This window comes from Theropithecus gelada, chromosome 2 (assembly GCF_003255815.1).
Source record: "Theropithecus gelada isolate Dixy chromosome 2, Tgel_1.0, whole genome shotgun sequence".
NCBI classification, from domain to species: Eukaryota; Metazoa; Chordata; class Mammalia; order Primates; family Cercopithecidae; genus Theropithecus; species Theropithecus gelada.
In genome coordinates, this window is record NC_037669.1 from 46,016,282 (window position 1) to 46,032,622 (window position 16,341).

At 57.5% G+C, this 16,341-nt stretch overlaps 1 protein-coding gene across 1 annotated transcript; it reads right to left on the reverse strand.

Annotated features, from left to right (window-relative positions):
- Window positions 1-366: 366 nt before the first annotated feature.
- On the reverse strand, window positions 367-15,153 carry KLF15 (Kruppel like factor 15). The gene is made up of 3 exons (XM_025376488.1): window positions 14,943-15,153; window positions 9,577-10,683; window positions 367-1,616 (listed from the first exon to the last, which is right to left on the reverse strand). Exons 2-3 carry the CDS (start codon window positions 10,656-10,658, stop codon window positions 1,448-1,450), a joined length of 1,251 nt encoding a protein of 416 aa, XP_025232273.1. The 5' UTR covers window positions 10,659-10,683; window positions 14,943-15,153; the 3' UTR covers window positions 367-1,447.
- Between the last annotated feature and the right edge of the window lie 1,188 nt (window positions 15,154-16,341).

Consider the following 16,341-nt stretch of genomic DNA (forward strand, 5'->3'; position numbering starts at 1 on the left):
TGGACTGGATGAAGGTAGGAAGTGCAAGAAAGAGTCTTCAATAGCAGAGTAGGTGAGCCTCGCAGGACTAGCCAGGCCTGAGGCAGCTTCCCACAGGTGCTGCCGGAATGTGGGCTGGATTTGGGTTTACGGAGCTCTAGGTTAGGGAGCTGAGATGAGCAGAATCTCAGCAACTGGCCTAGAGCTGAGCTGTGTGGGAACCCTACACCGCTGGACCGGGGTTGGACCCCAAGGAGCCTTTCTATCCCTCCAAATACAAAACAGGGTCCCCTGAACTCTGCAAAGGTGGAGACATAGGTGATTCTCAGCCCCAGAATCACCTCCACATCCCGGCAAAACAGGAAAACAGCACATGAATGCCAAAAGTTGTGAGTTCTTTTTCTTTTTATTGGCAAAGTAAATATATTTTTATGAAGGACCAAAGAAAATATACATAATTGTAACATATGTACACCAGCTTCATAGATTTTTTTAAATTTCAAATTTACACAAATGTTGATATGTTATTAAAAGATATTTTATGTGGATGGACCTATGTACAGTTTATTTACATACATTCATAGGATGTGAAATAAACCTGTCAAAACAAGCTAGTTCATTTATTAATTTCTAGACAAAATAAGGAATGCATTTCTAAATCAGGGTTGGGAGGCTCTATCTAGTTCTCTCACACCCAGGACAGCCTGGCCCTCTCCTCTCAAGGCCACCCTAGAGGCTGGTGTCTGGATTTGTCTGGGAAACCGGAGGAGGGGATGAGCCCCTGGGTACAGGCGCTTCTGGCTCTTTCTGCCCTGCACATTTAACTCAAGCACATGCACTGCCACCCCCCAGTGGGGGACACTTTTCACCTCTCTCCCACATGAGGCCCCAGCGGCCCGGTCCTGACACCCACCCCACCCCCAGAGCCCTGCCCACACCCTCTGGTGATCATGCTGAGCAGGCATCTTAGACAAAGCCAAGCCACCCTCACACCACAGTGCAGCCCTGGACTTCTGGCCTACTTCCTTCTCCCCCAGCATGACTCTCTCTGGGAACCCAACATTTCAAAACTGCACATTTCATCTTCACCGAGCACTAAAGTTCTGGCCTTGGCCGAGGTCGGGGGAGCCCAGTGGGAGAAGGGCCAGGTCCCCAAAACTCTGCCTGCAACCAGCGGCTGCAGCAGAGGCCTGGCCACCGCGGGAAGGCACGAAGGCACGAAGGCACGAAGGCCTGCCTCCAGCCCCAGGCACCGGGGGCCCAGCCCCCAGGGGCGCGGGTTCGAGGCTCTAAGTACTCCCGAGAAAGGCAGCGGTTGGCGGGCCCTGGGTTCACACTTCCCAGGCTTTAGAAGGTGGGCTGGTAACATTGTCATGTCCCTCTGGAGGAGGCAAATAAATTATTGCTTAAAAAAATGGGGCTGGGGTGGGGATCTGGGGTGAAGGACAGGCGGGGGTTCGGGGCGCTTTCAGTTCACGGAGCGCACGGAGCGGCTGCTCCGCGGGAAGCGGTGCACCTTGATGTGCTTGGAGAGGTGGTCGCTCCGCGCGAACTTCTTCTCGCACACAGGACACTGGTACGGCTTCACGCCCGAGTGTGAGCGCCTGTGCCGCGACAGCTCGTCAGAGCGCGAGAACCTGCGGGACATGGCGCGGTGAGCGAGGCCTGGCCCTGCCTGCCCCGACCCCACAAAGATGCGGGGATGCGAGGCGCGCACCTGGCACTCACCCAAAGGGTGGCTGCACAGACCTGCAGCCTCTACAGAATTAGAAGAGGGTCCCCCATCTGCGTCGATAAGGCTATACCAGTTCTCAAAATATCAATTATTTTTTTTCTTTTTTTGAGATAGGGTCTCCCTCAGTCACCCAGGCTGGAGTGCAGTGGCGCGATCATGGCTCACTGCAGCCTCCCGGGTTCAATCAATCCTCTTCAGCCTCCAGAGTAGCTAGGATTATGGGTGTGCCCACCACACCCAGATAATTTTTGTATTTTTTTTTAGACACCAGGCCTCCCTATATTGCCCAGGCTGGTCTCAAACGCCTGGGCTCATGCGATAAGGCTACTTCAACTTCCCAAAGTGCTGGGATTAAAGGCATGAGCCACTGTCCCAAGCTGCCCCTGCTACCGCTCCAAGATAGAAAGAACTACAGTAAAGGCTCATGCTGGCACAGTGGGCATTCTCTGTTGGGAACTGCCAGAGCAGCTGGTAAAAGCTCCCAACAGGAAAGGACCCCAATGCTCCCAGGGCCCAGGGCTTTCCTCCCACAGCCAACCCAGTGTGCAGGAGTCTCTGAGACCACAGGTGCACTCAGTCGCTCAGGCCCTGATGCTGGCTGCCTCTCACCACCCTGGCCTCATCTACCCCACTGGACCAGAACTCCACAGGGGCATCTGTGAAGGTCTGTACAGGACAGCCCATCTGGAGGGGAAACTGAGGCCTGGGAGGAGGAAGCAGACTTCCTGTGCAGCACAGGGAGAGGGGTCCTCAGACTTGAGCCCACCCACTCCTGGAACCAGCTGTGCTGGAAGCTGGGCCCTCTAAGGCAGGTCCAAATAAAGATTGGCCCTGCAAAGTGCATCTGGGAGTTCAGGTGGCTCCCGACATTTCCCTTTCTTGGCCCGGTGGCCTGGGAGCAGGCATTCATGTGACAGTCAAGAGCCCAGGCTTCATCGAGGGCCTGGACTGCTTGCCACCGATCTCAGGGATTTGAGGTTCTCTCCACCCCTGGCTTGGCAGCAGGACCCTCCCATCCCACCTACCCCTCCCACGACACACTATCCCCCCTGTGCTCCACCTGCATTGACCTTTCCTTGGTTCTTCTTGCCACAGGCCATTTGCACATACTATTCCCTCTTTCTAGAATGTTCTTTCCTCCCCCTCTGTGCTCTCTCCTATCCATTCCTTAGAGCTCAGTTCGAATGTCACTTCCTCAGGAAATCCCTCCAGGACTGCATCCAATTCTAAGCTCCCGTGGCATTACACACCTCTCTCTCCTCACTCTTGCTGTTGTTTTGATTTTAAATTATCTTTAACTTTTTGATGACTGTCAGTCTGTCCCACTAGACCGTCAGCTCCATGACAAAGGATATGTCTGTCTGGTTCCCTGTGGTCTTCCCATGACCAGCTCAATGCCTGGTATATGGTAGGTGCTAAGGAGGTGCATTTCAATGCAAGAGTAGGCACAGCAAGCAGCCCCAGGGGGGCAGACACTGTCAAGGAGCAGTCCCAAAGCATGTGCACGCGTGCACACACATACGGACAAATACAGGCACACAAACATACACGAATGAGTATGTGCCCACACACACGCACACACACAGAGGCACAAATTCATGCCCCCATGTACTCACGCACACACACACACAGGGACACCAGGCCCAACACCCCTTTGTGGACCAGGGCCACCCAGCGAAAGGCGATGCCCCGAATAGCAGTTCCCAACCAGTGATTGGTAAGGGTTGGTGATACCCTGGTGCCCTGACCCTGTGGGTGGAGGAGTAGAAGGACCCAGCAGAACATGCTCTGGACAAGGCACAGGGGGTGGCAGGAGGGCCTGCAGGAGGAGACAGGCACTCCAACCCACATCACAGAGTGGTGGTGGTACCAGGCACAGGGCAGCACTCTCAGCACATCTCCAGACTAGGTGAAGCCCAACTGCCCTGCCTGTCAGAGGAGGAAACTAAAGCTCGGGGTGCTGAGGGCCTGATCCAGGGTCACTGACAAGACAGAGCCCTTGAGGTTGGAGCAAAGGTCTTGACACAGCCCCCTGCCCTAGCGATGGCAGATGACCTGAACTCCCAGTCAGCAGAGCCCCCCAGCCTCCTCCACAGGCCTGGCTGGGTGGTATGTGTCACAAGGCCCTGTGCCAGTGACGAAATGGGATAAATGTGCCCTGGCAGTCAAAGTTGACACCTGTGCTCCTGGGCAGAACACTTGCCCCCAGCTGCAGCTGGGCACACAGCTTCTGAGCAGAGGAGCTGGCCCAGGGCAGGGGCAGGCAGAAAGCCGGCTGCAGACACAGAGTGCCACACCTCCCAGACTGCAGCCCTGGGGTCACCCAGCATCTCACTGGCCAGGGAGCCAGGATGAGCCAGCCCCATTGGACTGGCAAGACCATGGCAAGGGTTTAAAGAGGCCAAGTCACACAGTCCAGGGGACAGAGTCTCAGGTTCCTGCCTTGACAGTTCCCACCCCACTGGGTGCCCTGAATGGTCCTTTCTGGGCCTCAATTTCTTCACTCATCCAGTGAAGACTTTGGCATTCCTGCCCACCTTCCAAGACTCATCTCAGAGACCACAGGTGGTGACGTGGGGCAATGCAGCTCTCTGGTCATGGTGACACCCTGGGAAGGACAGGCAGATGAGAGAACCAAGCTGGACAACATGCTGTCCTCACCTGAACTCCCTCCCTGCTGCCACAGGGTCCTTGCACCTCAGAGGACTTTCCCGGGGAACCAAGCCCTCAGAAGACCCCTGCCTCACCCCTGCATGCCACATTCTCCCAAACAGCAGCCAACAGAGAGCCCTGGGGACTACAGTGGGGGACACGGGAACCCAGTGGGTAAGATGCAGCCCTTGTAGGCAGTAAGCTCTGCCACTTACCAACCAGGCAACCTAGGAAAGTCACCAAGCTCCCTGAGCCTCAGTTTCTCTACCCGGACACAGAGAGAACAAAATACCTATTCCTGAGGACTGTGAGGTTTGTACAAGGCTACCAGTAACAGTTTAGAGCCCTGCTTAGCACGTGGCAATTATTCAAGAATCATGAGCTCTTATCACCTGCATGGAGTTGAGTGTTGGGCCTGGCTTCTGGTGAGGTCCTGTTGCAGACAGGGCAGCACCATGATTTGCACTGAGCTGTAGGGCAGAGGGTAAACAGGGGTCCAGTGTCTCTCTAGAGCAGCTATAATGTCAGGGCTGGTGCATACAGCACTTCTATGTGAAGGCTTCCCTTCCTTGAGACACTAACCCTCATCTGCCAGAAGGACAACACCACAAATGGTCCAGTCTCAGAAACTGCAATGGGAATGGTGCTCCCTAGAGTTGTGCAGTTCACAACCTGCCCAACCATACCGGGGGCCTCTGCCTACAGAGGGAAGGAGGTCAGAAAAAGCCTCATCACACAGCGGTCATGAGAGCAGGCTGGGAGCCAGACCCCTAGGTTTGAATCCTGTGCCTACCACCTCTTGGCTCTGATGCTCAAGAGGAGCCTGCAACTCCCCTTCTCTGTCCCCCCACCCCACATCCACTGTGGATGACAAAGGTACCCACCCTGCAGGATGATGACAGTTATTCATATTCATATTCACTGCAGCAGAAGGGATTCTTTCTGGATGGAATGGCTTGGCCATTCTGGAACAGGACGTTCTGCTGCAAGGAACAAAGGATGCCTATGTCTGAGAGTGAGGCAAGGAAACTTCTAGGAAGGCAGGCAAGCAGTACTTCCCAGACGGCTGGATCAGAACAGGGAAAGCCTGCTCTCAGCCCTGTTGAGGGTGCCAAAATCATGTCACCAGAGAAGGGACAGGGAATACTTTCAGGACCAAAAGCAGAAGGAAGTGGGCTGAGTACCTGGGCAGGTGCCGACCTCAGCAGTGGAGGGAGGGCACCGTCCATTACACAGAGGGACAAGGGGGCTGAGGGGCCCTCGCTTGTTCTCCGAGCACAGGACACGGTACGAGGCCAGAGCCAGCCTGGGGCAGGAAGAGCATCCCATTCATCAGGGCCACCAGGAAGAAGAGACGAGTCCTGGGAGTGGAGAGCTCCCACACGGGGAGTAGGTGAAAGTGCAGAGCTGCCACCCCAAAGACCAGGCTAAGCTGCAGATGGAGGTGGAGGTCCCCAACACCAGAGTTAGCACCCAACACAGGGGTGCAGAGGGAGGTCTCTGAGTCTGGGCAGACAGCCTCAGTTGAACTCCTGGCTCTGTGGCTTACTGGCTGTCTGACTGGAGAATTTACCTAACTCTTCTGTGCTTTAATTATCTCCTCTGTGAAACAGGGATAACATGCTGATGCCTACTAATTTCGAGAATTACATAAATTAATATATGTGAATTTTGCTCAGAGCAGTGCCAGGTATGCATTACAGGCCCTGGTTATTATCTCGATTGTGGTTGTTAGCTCTTTTCCCATAGCCCAGAAGCATAATGCCTTTTGGGCCGACCTCTTGGTAGGAGAGTGGAGGCACACACGGCAACTCTGATACCAGCTGGAACTGCTGGGCGGCCAGAGCAGGGCTCTGCTCGGGCTTAGGCATGCAACCCAGATTCACACTCACTAGCTATGTCCCTGCGGGCATGTGATGTAAGCAGTCTGTGCCTCAGTTTCCCTCTTTGTGAAATGAAGATTGGGGCCTACACTTTACCAGACAGTTACAAGGACCTGATGAGCTAATGCGAAAACCTTAAGCTGTCACTACGGCCTCAAGGGCAGGGGTCATTCGAGAGGGCACAGAGAGGGCTGATGCCCACGTGAGAGCAGGAGCCTGAGCAACAGTGGGGAGGCCAGCGTGGCTGGATCCTACTCAGTAAGGGGAAGAGACAGGCAAGCACATTGTGTGTGTCTATGGGCCAGAATGAGAAGCTTGAATAGAAACTGAAGCATAGCAAAGTACACTTAAAGGCCTCAGAAGGTAATGAGCTCCCCATGGCAGGAAGTATGCAAGTTACAATAGTGGACAGAAGGGATTCCAGCTCTGAGAAACTTAAGATTAGTGCCCAGCATACAGTGAGTGGTCAGTAAATATGCCATCTCACCATCATCATCGTTACTCCTCCAGTCCTGTCCAGACCCAGCTATCCCAAAGCAGGGTCCATCCTCCCTCCTGACTGCTGCAAGGAGCTGCAAGGGCTCCCTCTCAGTTGAAGACTATCACCATATTAAGAGACACAAGCAGACAGGGCAGATCCCAAGCTTCATGGAGCTCCAGGAAACTAAGGCAAGATCCCTGAAAGCCAACTGAGGACTCCCCGCATCCTCAGAAAAGCAGCCGTCCCTAGAGGCCGGTGCCCTTAGCTCCCAGCTGAACAGCGCCTCTGCCATGAGTTACCCCCTGAGGGCCAGACCGACTCCAGGGGACCCTGGGGGAAGCTGGAGGAGCCCTCAGGAAGCCCAGGGCATGGCTGGCAGCAGGGACAGCTCCTGGGGGCAGTGCCACTGTGATCTCACTGGGCCAGGCAACCATCACGCCTTCTCCTGCCAAGTGGGTCCTGGGCAGCACAACCAGTGCCAGGGCTCAGATGTGTCAGAGCTGAATCCCCTCCACAAGTCCCCACTCTCTCATGTACCTCATTACCTCCTGAGGCCACTGTATAGAGAACTAAGATCTGCCTCACTGAGATACACTCTGGGCTGAGGGGCCTATCAGCTCTCTGGCTCTAAGATATCCAGGAAGAAGGCTGGTCTTGGATGAGAACCACACCTGCCCTCCCCACCACCCTATCCAGCCTCACCACGACTAGAGGAGCCACTTGCCAATGGTCGACTATGGCCAGGAGACAGCGCTGAAAGCTGAGCCCGACTAGGGAGTCCAGACTGGTGCTTGGCGGGAGGCTTCCCTTCCTCTCTGCAGCCCCTGCCTGCCCCCACCAAGAGGAGAGTGCATGCAGGGCCCCTGGGAGTAGGGGGCACCTCCACAATAGGCACCGCCCTCTTGGGGGCTGGAGAGAATACCTTCAGGGTTCCTCCTCAGAAACTGCCTTGTATGAGTTTGTATCCTTGTGATGTACCAACAACAAGAAGGCCGCTGCGGAGCCCTGCATGCCTGCCATGGGCTGCAAAGGGCTAGCCCTCTACTCTGCAGACAGGAAACTGAGGTTCGGAGGAGGACCACCCCAAAGGCACATGGCAAGTTGGTGGCTGACCCAGGTGTAGGCTCAAGACCACTGCCCCCACACTCCCATGCCCTCGCCTTCCCTGCACAAGTTTCCTGCTTCAATCAAGAGCACTCCTGGCCCTTCTCTCGGCTCCTCTGACCTCCCACACAGTGTAACTGCTACTGTGTCCTCTCACAAGTAGCCTGTCAGCCCTGCACCCACTTGGCAGGCCTAGGTACAAAGCTCAGAGAGGTGGGGACTCCAGGATGGAGACCTTGTGAGGCCCCAGGGTGGGCTCTCGCAGCAGCCTCTCCGGTCTGTCTGAATGGGGTGGGAGACAGGACAGAGTGAGGTCCTCACTCAGGAGGGGCCTCCATAAACCTAGACACTGTTCGGGAAAAGTCCCTTCTCTGGCCAGATTGGCACTCAATGGAAAGGCGGCACCAGTGCCACAACATACATCCCACTCACAGCTCCCCGGCCACGGCTCAGCCTCACCGGCCAGGACCTCTGCCCCAGACAACTCTCAAGAGCTCTCAGAACCAGAGTATGGTCAAGAAAACAAAAGCTGCAAACTGCTCCCTGGGCGCTGCACCCACACATAACACACACACACAGGCAGGCACACATGGTGCACAAACACCTAAGACGTGTATGTGTGCAAACACATATGGTCACATGGCACAGACACAAAGAAAGCAAGATGCATACACATGTGGACATGCATACACACAGCCACACACCCGCTGGCGAGGCCCAGGCCTGTATACATCCCCAGGTACACAGATGAGCATGCCCCATCTCACACACACAGCAGCAGCCACAGCAGCAAAAATGGGGAATGTGCCAACAGCATACAGCGCCCCCAAGGCAGGACAGAGATTCCTTTGGGATGGGCATCTGGAAATGCAGAGGGCTGGCTCTGGCACCTCGGAGCACATAAGCTCTTGGCAAGCAGCCTACATTTCAGGAAAAGGTGGACACCCCTCCCAAGGAGGTTGAGCAGCACCCGGTGCTCAGGGACGGGTGCTGGGTAACCATGGTTGGGACACTGCCAGTTATCATTTGAGGCCTGATTTCCCCACTGCCATGCAGATCAGACAGCCTGGGTTCTGCCACCTGTGACAGCACTGCCAGCTGGCCTAGCCTCCCTCTCGGTTGGCCTTTGCAGCCTCCCAAACACGCTTCCATGTCCCCAGAGAGGAAGCACGGGCTAGGCCCAGCCCACATGTCTAGAGACATCGGTGAATGAAGCTAGTCCCACTGGTTGAGGAAGCAGCATTTTCAGGATGTGACCTCTCAAATCCGACCCCGGGGTTCAAATCCCATTCACAAAGCAGAGTGACCTTGGGCAAGTACCTGGCCAGTCGGAGCCCTGGTGTCCTATGATGTAAGTTGGGATGGTGGTACTTACCCTGTGGGGCTGTGGGCCCAAAGGGAGCTGCTGCCTGGCCCCTAGACCGCACTCATCCTTCCTCACCAGCCCCTCAATCCCCACCCTTGTCAGACTGGATGGGGAGACCCAGCAGGCAGCACAGGCCAGCAAAGCCTTACCTGGCCATCAGGAAACTGGAGCCCAGTTGGCTTCTGGCTTCAGGAACCAGAAGGACCAAGGAAGCCTCCAGGCAACTGTGCCAGCTCTGGGCCTGCACTCGCCTGCCCCTCCCTCCCCTTCCTCATCCGCCTTCTGTTAATGGTGGAAAACTGCCCTGCTGCACACCCAAGTAAGCAGACATGAGTGGCTGTGCTCACCGCCCAGACCTGTCACCCACTATACTGACCTCCAGCCGCAGCCTGGCCAGGTGCAGGCGAAGGGCTTCTCACCCGTGTGCCGGCGCAGGTGGGCCTTGAGGTGGCTGCTTTTGGTGTACATCTTGCTGCAGCCGGGGAAAGTACATTTGTGCATTTTGATGAGTTCTGCGGCTGGGTTCTTGGGGAACTTCTGGCCCATGAGGAGACCGGCAGGGCCAGGCCCCAGGGGTCCTGATCCAACAGGCTTGGCGGCGATGGGCACAGGGGCAATGCGCACAAACTTGGAGGGCAGGTTCAAGTTGGAGGAGGGCACCACCTGGGGCACGAGTGCGAAGGTCTGCCCCTGGATGTTGACCAGGAGTTGGGCAACCTTGACATTCTCCGGGGCTTGCCCAGGGGAGGCAGGCCCCGTGCCCGATTCCTGCTTCACAGGCACGGGCTGGATCTGCAGCAGCACTGGGATGGGGCCATCGGGCGTGGGGCCCCCACCTGGGCCCTGGACACCTCCTGCACTGGCACCACCTGGTGGAGGAGAACAGCGCTCTCTCCCGCTGGACCCAGGATGGAGGTGGCTCCTGTGTGGCCCAGCTGAGAGCTGGCTGCAGGCATCCAAGTCCTTGCTGTTGCCCTCGGGGGCCTCCTTGACTCCCGGCTCCATGTTCTCCTCCAGAAACTCTTCAATCTCCTCCAGGGTAGGCTGGAAGGGCCGTGGGACGTCATCAGGGTCACCCAAAGGAAACTCGGGGAAGCAGAAATGCTCCCCCTTCACAGGGGTCGCTCCCCTTCGCCAGGGCCCCCAGGCCATGGGGCCACTGCTGGCCCCAATGCTACTGCCGCTGCCCCCGCCACTGCCCAGTGTGGCCTGGGACAGTAGGAAGTCCAAGATGCTGTCCTGGCTCTCGGTGCCCGGGCCTCCACCATAGCAGGAGCAAAGGGCTTGAGAGTCGGGACTGGAACAGGAGCAGGGGCTGGAGGCATCGCTGTCATCTTCAGAGACGGGTGAGGGCAGCATGTGATATGCCCGCCGGCCAACCAGCCTATCACCCAGATACCCAACTGGGCATTTTGGCGACGAGAAGTTCTCGTCCACTGGAAGTAAGTGGTCCACCATGCTGGCCTGGCCGTGCCGGTGGCAGCTGCAGGGAAGGAACACAGGAGGCCTGGTCAGAAGGACAGTGCTCACCTGCCACCTCTCGGCCCTCTGACCCCACCCTCAGCTGCCTGCCCACAGCCTCCCATTGCCAAATGCCTGGATCCTGCTTCCATCCCCCAGGAGAGCTGTGCCTGCAAGAGTGTTTTCTGAAATTGCACCACCTGTTTGCAAAAGAGACCTCTCCAAGCCCATTGCACAACCAGGGGCACTTCTGGTTTCAAACAGATTTTCCAGAATTATCCTGGAAAATAGCACATGTGTCTGTGAACAACTGAGTATGGGTGAGTATGAGAGAAGGGCATGTGCGAGGAGGCTCTCTGGACCCCAGGAGGGCCAAAACCCCGAATCAGCCTACCGTCAACATCATAGGAGTCACTGGACATCTGAGGACTCCTGACCTCAGCATCACGCCAGTTGAGTCACAGAATGGGGGTAGAACAGCCATTTGCCCTCTGACCCTCATGTTGCTGAGGCTTCCAGAGGGTTGCCAGATTACGCAAATAAAAATACAAGCCGACAGTTAAATTCGAATTTCAGATTTAAAAAATAAACTACTTTTAAGTATGTTCCCAATATTGGATAGGACACACTTATATTTAAAAATTATTTCACCTGAGATTCAAATTTAACTAGGCCGCCTGCATTTTACCTGGGCAAGTGTAGCACGCAGGCAAAACAGTCAAAGACCAAGAAGTGCCTGCCCGCACGGCTGTTTCCCCATCTAAAGGGGAAAACCTCCTCCACTCTCCAGTCCTCAAACCCCGCTGAGCCTTGACTGCCCTGTGAGTGGCACAGGCTTGAACACAACCCTCTCACCTGCACCCTGACACTTTAGCATCCTGGTGGCCAAGGCCCTGCCCCTCTGGTGATAATCCATGGCGTGGAAGCCAACCACTGGGGTCCCAGAGCACCTGCATGTGCATAACTGCCTTGGACTTCACACCCATCTAGTGGGAAAGGAGATAACCACCGCCCCCCAGCCCATCCTGGCCAATAAGGAAGTGGAGTCCCCTGCACTGTCTGCCACTGCTCTCTCCATCTGGGACACTCACCACCTTGGGAAGCTCAGCTAATGCCTGTCTCCCCCTGAGACAGTGCACTCCATGTCTCTGCTGCGTCCCCAATGCCTGGACTGGCCCCTGGTGCCCAGGAGGGGCTCAGAGAAACTTGACAGAGAGAAGGGAAAGCTGCATCCTCTGAAGCCAAAGAACATGCTAGGTCTGGTGTCCAAGGAGAGTCAACAGTGTCCAGCTGTGACAGGGCCACCTCTGTGAACCTTTGTCCCTGCTCAGTGACCAGGGCGGGCTGGGTGTTTATCAAGCTTGGGGAAGGGGAACGCTCTGCACCAAAGTCAGATGTTCTCTGCTGCCCAGCATCACCTCTACACCCAGCCCCTCTGTCTCCAGGACCCCTTCAGGACCTGGCACTCCACACTGCCCAATGGCCAATACCATCATCAGCTATGACCTTGAGCAAGTCCTTGCTTCCCCTCCCAAACCTCAGTTTCCTCATCTGTTCCATGCTTCAAAGATCTCTAAGTCTCTTCCTGCTCAGGGACCCCAGGACCTTTGACCTCAGTTCCCAACTTATCCAGGAAGCTTCATGGAACTCCAGGAAACTAAGGCAAGGTCTGTATCCCAGGCCAGTTTTACTAGGAAGACATTTGGCTTTTTGGTTTAAACACTCAGCTAAGGATTTAAACCTGGAGTGTGTTTTAAAATGCACCTATTCACCAAATCAGGTGCTGGGAAGGAATGAAAGTGCCAGACACTGTGAAGGGCACAAGGCAGAGCAGAGCCCACACTCCACCCTGGGCCTCCGCCAACCCTTTCCCACCCTCCAAGCATGGGCTCCATTCCTGAGTCTGCAACTTGTCTGCCAGGTGACCTCGGGCAGGTGCACAGGCTTTCTGTGTCTGTCTCAGTCTGTGAGATGGAGGTGCTTCCAACAGCGCCTGGTTCCTCAGGTGTTGTGAGAACTCCCCTCACGATCTGGCACACCGGCAGCACTCAGCCAGTGCCAGCCATTGGTGTCAGCCTGCAGGCACAGCAAACATGCGGCCTCTGCCCTTCTACTGCAATGTTAAGGAATCAGGGGCCTCCAGCCCTCCTGGGACCCAGAGCAGGCCTTAGAGCCCTCCCCTGAAACATGTTCACTACCTGGCCATCCCATGATATTAAGTAATTACTGTTAATATTTTTAACTGTGATGATCGTATTGTGGTTAAAGGAGGCCTTACCTTTTAAAGATATAAACAGATATTGACAGATAAAGTGATCTAAAAAGTACAGAACGGGGGCTGGAAGGAAACACCCTCCAATGGCTTCCCAAGGACAGGTGGCCCTATCTCCTCGCAGCAGCCCAGCACCTGGGCCCTCGGGACTCTCTGCAGACCTCACCACCAACTGCCTCTCTCCTAGTCCAGGTATGCTCGCCTCACTTCAGCCTCAGCCGGCAGCCACTGCCCTGGCTCTTCCCCCAGCACTGCAGGTGGGAGCTGCTTAGTTAGATCTCGGCTCAGAAGTCACCCCTGTGGGGGCCTCCAGGCCCACCCTGTTACATCACCCTATATTATGCTCTTCACTGCAGGTTCCACTGTGGGAAACTATCTTGGTAATGTGTTTGTGAACTTTGCTGTCTACTTTCCCATCAGAATATCAGCTGTCCTGACTGTTCACTCCAATGCTGTATCCCAGTCTAAAACAGGACCCAGCAAAATTTGCTGAATGAGTGAATGGAAGGTGCGGGGGAAGAGGGGGCGGAGACTAGGAGTGGGTGGCCCAGGTCAGGCAACAGAGTCTTAATGCTGGGCTGAACGCCTCAAGGGGGAGGCACCCAGGCACCGAGAACCCAGAAAGGGCTCTGGGATGGCCCAGGGCACCAGCATTAAAGAGAGGACACTGTAGGGCTGGAGCTGGCTCGGCCCCTAAAACACAGCAGCACGTGGGGCGGCCAGAGGCGCAGGCTGCGTGCAGGGGGAGGGGACACGCTGTTCCGGGCACAGTCCCCGGCTGGCCGCCGGACTCCGCCCCCTCCCCTGGCCCGGCCAGGCCTGCTGTTTATCCTCCCGGGGACACAGCGGCTGCAGGAACAACATGTAATTGATAACAAGCCCAGAGCCGGCCAAGGGCTTGCCATTGGGTCAGCGTGCAAATCACCGGGGTGGCGAAGGGGGCCGTCCTTCAAAATAAGAGTCCCGGTCCCTGAGCTGCCCGCAGGCCCCAAAGTCGCAGAGTCCGGGCGTCCTCACACCTGCAGGGCGGCAGGGTCTCCCCAGGGGCCACCTGGTCCTGGGGGGGAGGGGGAAGGAGATTTGAGGCGCTCAGATATTTGGTGATTTTGTCACCTCCGAGGGCCGTGGGAGAAAACAGCCCCTCTGTGCCCTCCGTGAGAGGGGGTTCCATGAGTAACACCAAGGCGGGGAGGGAAGAGTGAACCGGACCACCATATGGGACGGGGACGGCCTCTCTGCCCCGCCGCCGCCATCCCTCAGCCAGGCCATGGCTTTGGCAATGTTCGGTCTGAGGGGACCCGCACTCAGCGGGGAGTGAGACGCGTGAACGGTGCGGGTGTGCGTGAAGGGGTGTGAGTTCCTGTCGTGTGACTGCGTGTGCGGGGCGTGGTGCGCGGCAGCCTCTGTGGCTGTACGGGAGGCTGTCCGCGAAGTGCTCGCGCGTGGAGCCGCCGTGGGTGCCGGCGGGTGCGGGAAAACGTGCGTGGGAAATGAAGAGAGCCGGCTCAGACCCCTTCTAGAATCCTGGACCGCTGCCCGCTGGGCACCATGCCTTCGTCCCGCGCCCCTCCTTGCCCCCGACACTGCTGCGGTGACCTACAGTAACCCCTCGGTCTCCAGCCCCACCGCCCCCAACCGTGGGCTGGCCAGCGCGTCCGCTCGTCCCCTCCTCTCACCAGGCCGCGCTGGTGCCCACCATATGGGAGGGCCGGCCCGCAAGGCGCGCCATGGAATCGCCCGGCCAGGCACCGAGGCGGCGGCGCGGGCCTCAGCAAAGTGCTGGTGGGCGACCGGGGCTGTTGGGGGGGGGGGGGTCACCTCCCTCAGGCTAGTCCGACCCCTGCCCACCTCCGCGGGGGCCCACCCGCTCCTCCGACATTCCTCTGGCACTCGCGCCGTGCCTCCGAGAGCTGCGCGGGCGCACGGCCACGCGCCCCGAGGCCGGCCAGCCCTCAGATCACCCGGGGCCGCGTCCACGCGGCCGGCCGGCCCCGCCGCGCCTCTCCCACCTGAACTTGGCGCACGCCCGACCGGCGGCCAGGCCCCGGCGGTCCTGCGGCCGGGCGGGCTGGGCTGGGGGCGGCGGCTCGGCTCTCCGTCCGACCGCGGCCGGGGGCCGAGCCGCGGGTCCTGCGGTGGCTCGCTCGCCCGCCGGCCCGCGGGTCGCTGCGGCGGAGCACTAGCCCGCCCGCAGCTCACTGGGCGCTCACTCCCAGCCGCTCACGTGACGCAGCGGGCGCCGCGAAGGCTCGCAGGAGGCTCGGCCCCGGGCGCGCGCCCCATTGGCCCGCGCCGTGCGTCACATGCCCCGCCCCGCCATGGCCCCGCCCCGCCCCGCCCTCGCGGCGCCCGGACTTGCGCGGCGGATGCTCCAGGATCCCGGAGCTGCCAGACGCGCACGCCCCCAAACACACTGCCTGGTCCCCGGCCCGCAGCCACCTCCTTGCTTCCCATCCCTCGCCGCTGTCTCGCGGCGTCCACGAGGGTCGGTTTCTAAAGCTCAGTCCCCGGGTGAGAACGTGAGACGCGCCCCACGATTTAAGAAAAGCTCTGAGATCGCCCCAAAGTGCAGTCTGCGTGATTGAGGGGGAAGCACTGGGGAGCCTGTCTGACCTGGTCTGCCCCACGCCCCCACCTTCATCCACAGCGCGGTACAAGCAGCTCTGTCCCCCGCTGAGTGTCGGATAAAGTAGGAGACTTGCCTAGAAGAACGTATTTTTGGAGAAGTATGGTATTGGGCTTTCAGCAGGGCAATCAGTTACCCTCAGGAAAGTGCGCGCGCTCTGCGCTGCCACCCTGTCCTCCAGGACTAACTGAGGTTTGCTGACCCCTACTTGAAGCCAATGACACCTTGTCTCTGGGGCACCTTTCTGAAGACCAAATGCTTCCTAGTCTACAAAAGCGTTCATAGACTGCTTTAGTCCGCAGCAATCCTGGCTCGCATTTGGGTTCCCGCTTAGAGATAGGAAGAGTAAGGCTCAGAGTGGCTTGCCCAAGAGAAACACGTGGGCTGAGGGTGTTAGACACCCTGCTGTGCCCTTAAATCCACACTCCAGCTGGATCCTCAGCCAAGCACTTTACAGATGAAGAAACCGACTCAGAGAAGACACCAGCCCTCCCCAGTCACACAGCTGGGAAGGAGCAGGTGGAGAGGTAGAGTCAGGTCATCTTGCAGACACCCCCAGGCCACCTGTGCAGAGCTGTCCTACTGAGCTTCCTTCCTCTCCCCTCCTGGCACTGGGAGGTGGGGAGCATTTTCTCCTGCTGCTTCTGGAAGACATTGCTAGAACAGGAATTTTTAACCAGACCCTTTCCAGGCTCTCTGGAATGCTATAGGTCTGGGCTTGCTTGACTAGGGATCTGGGGACACTCTGTGCACCAGGTCAGTGCCAGGGATTCAGCTGCTGC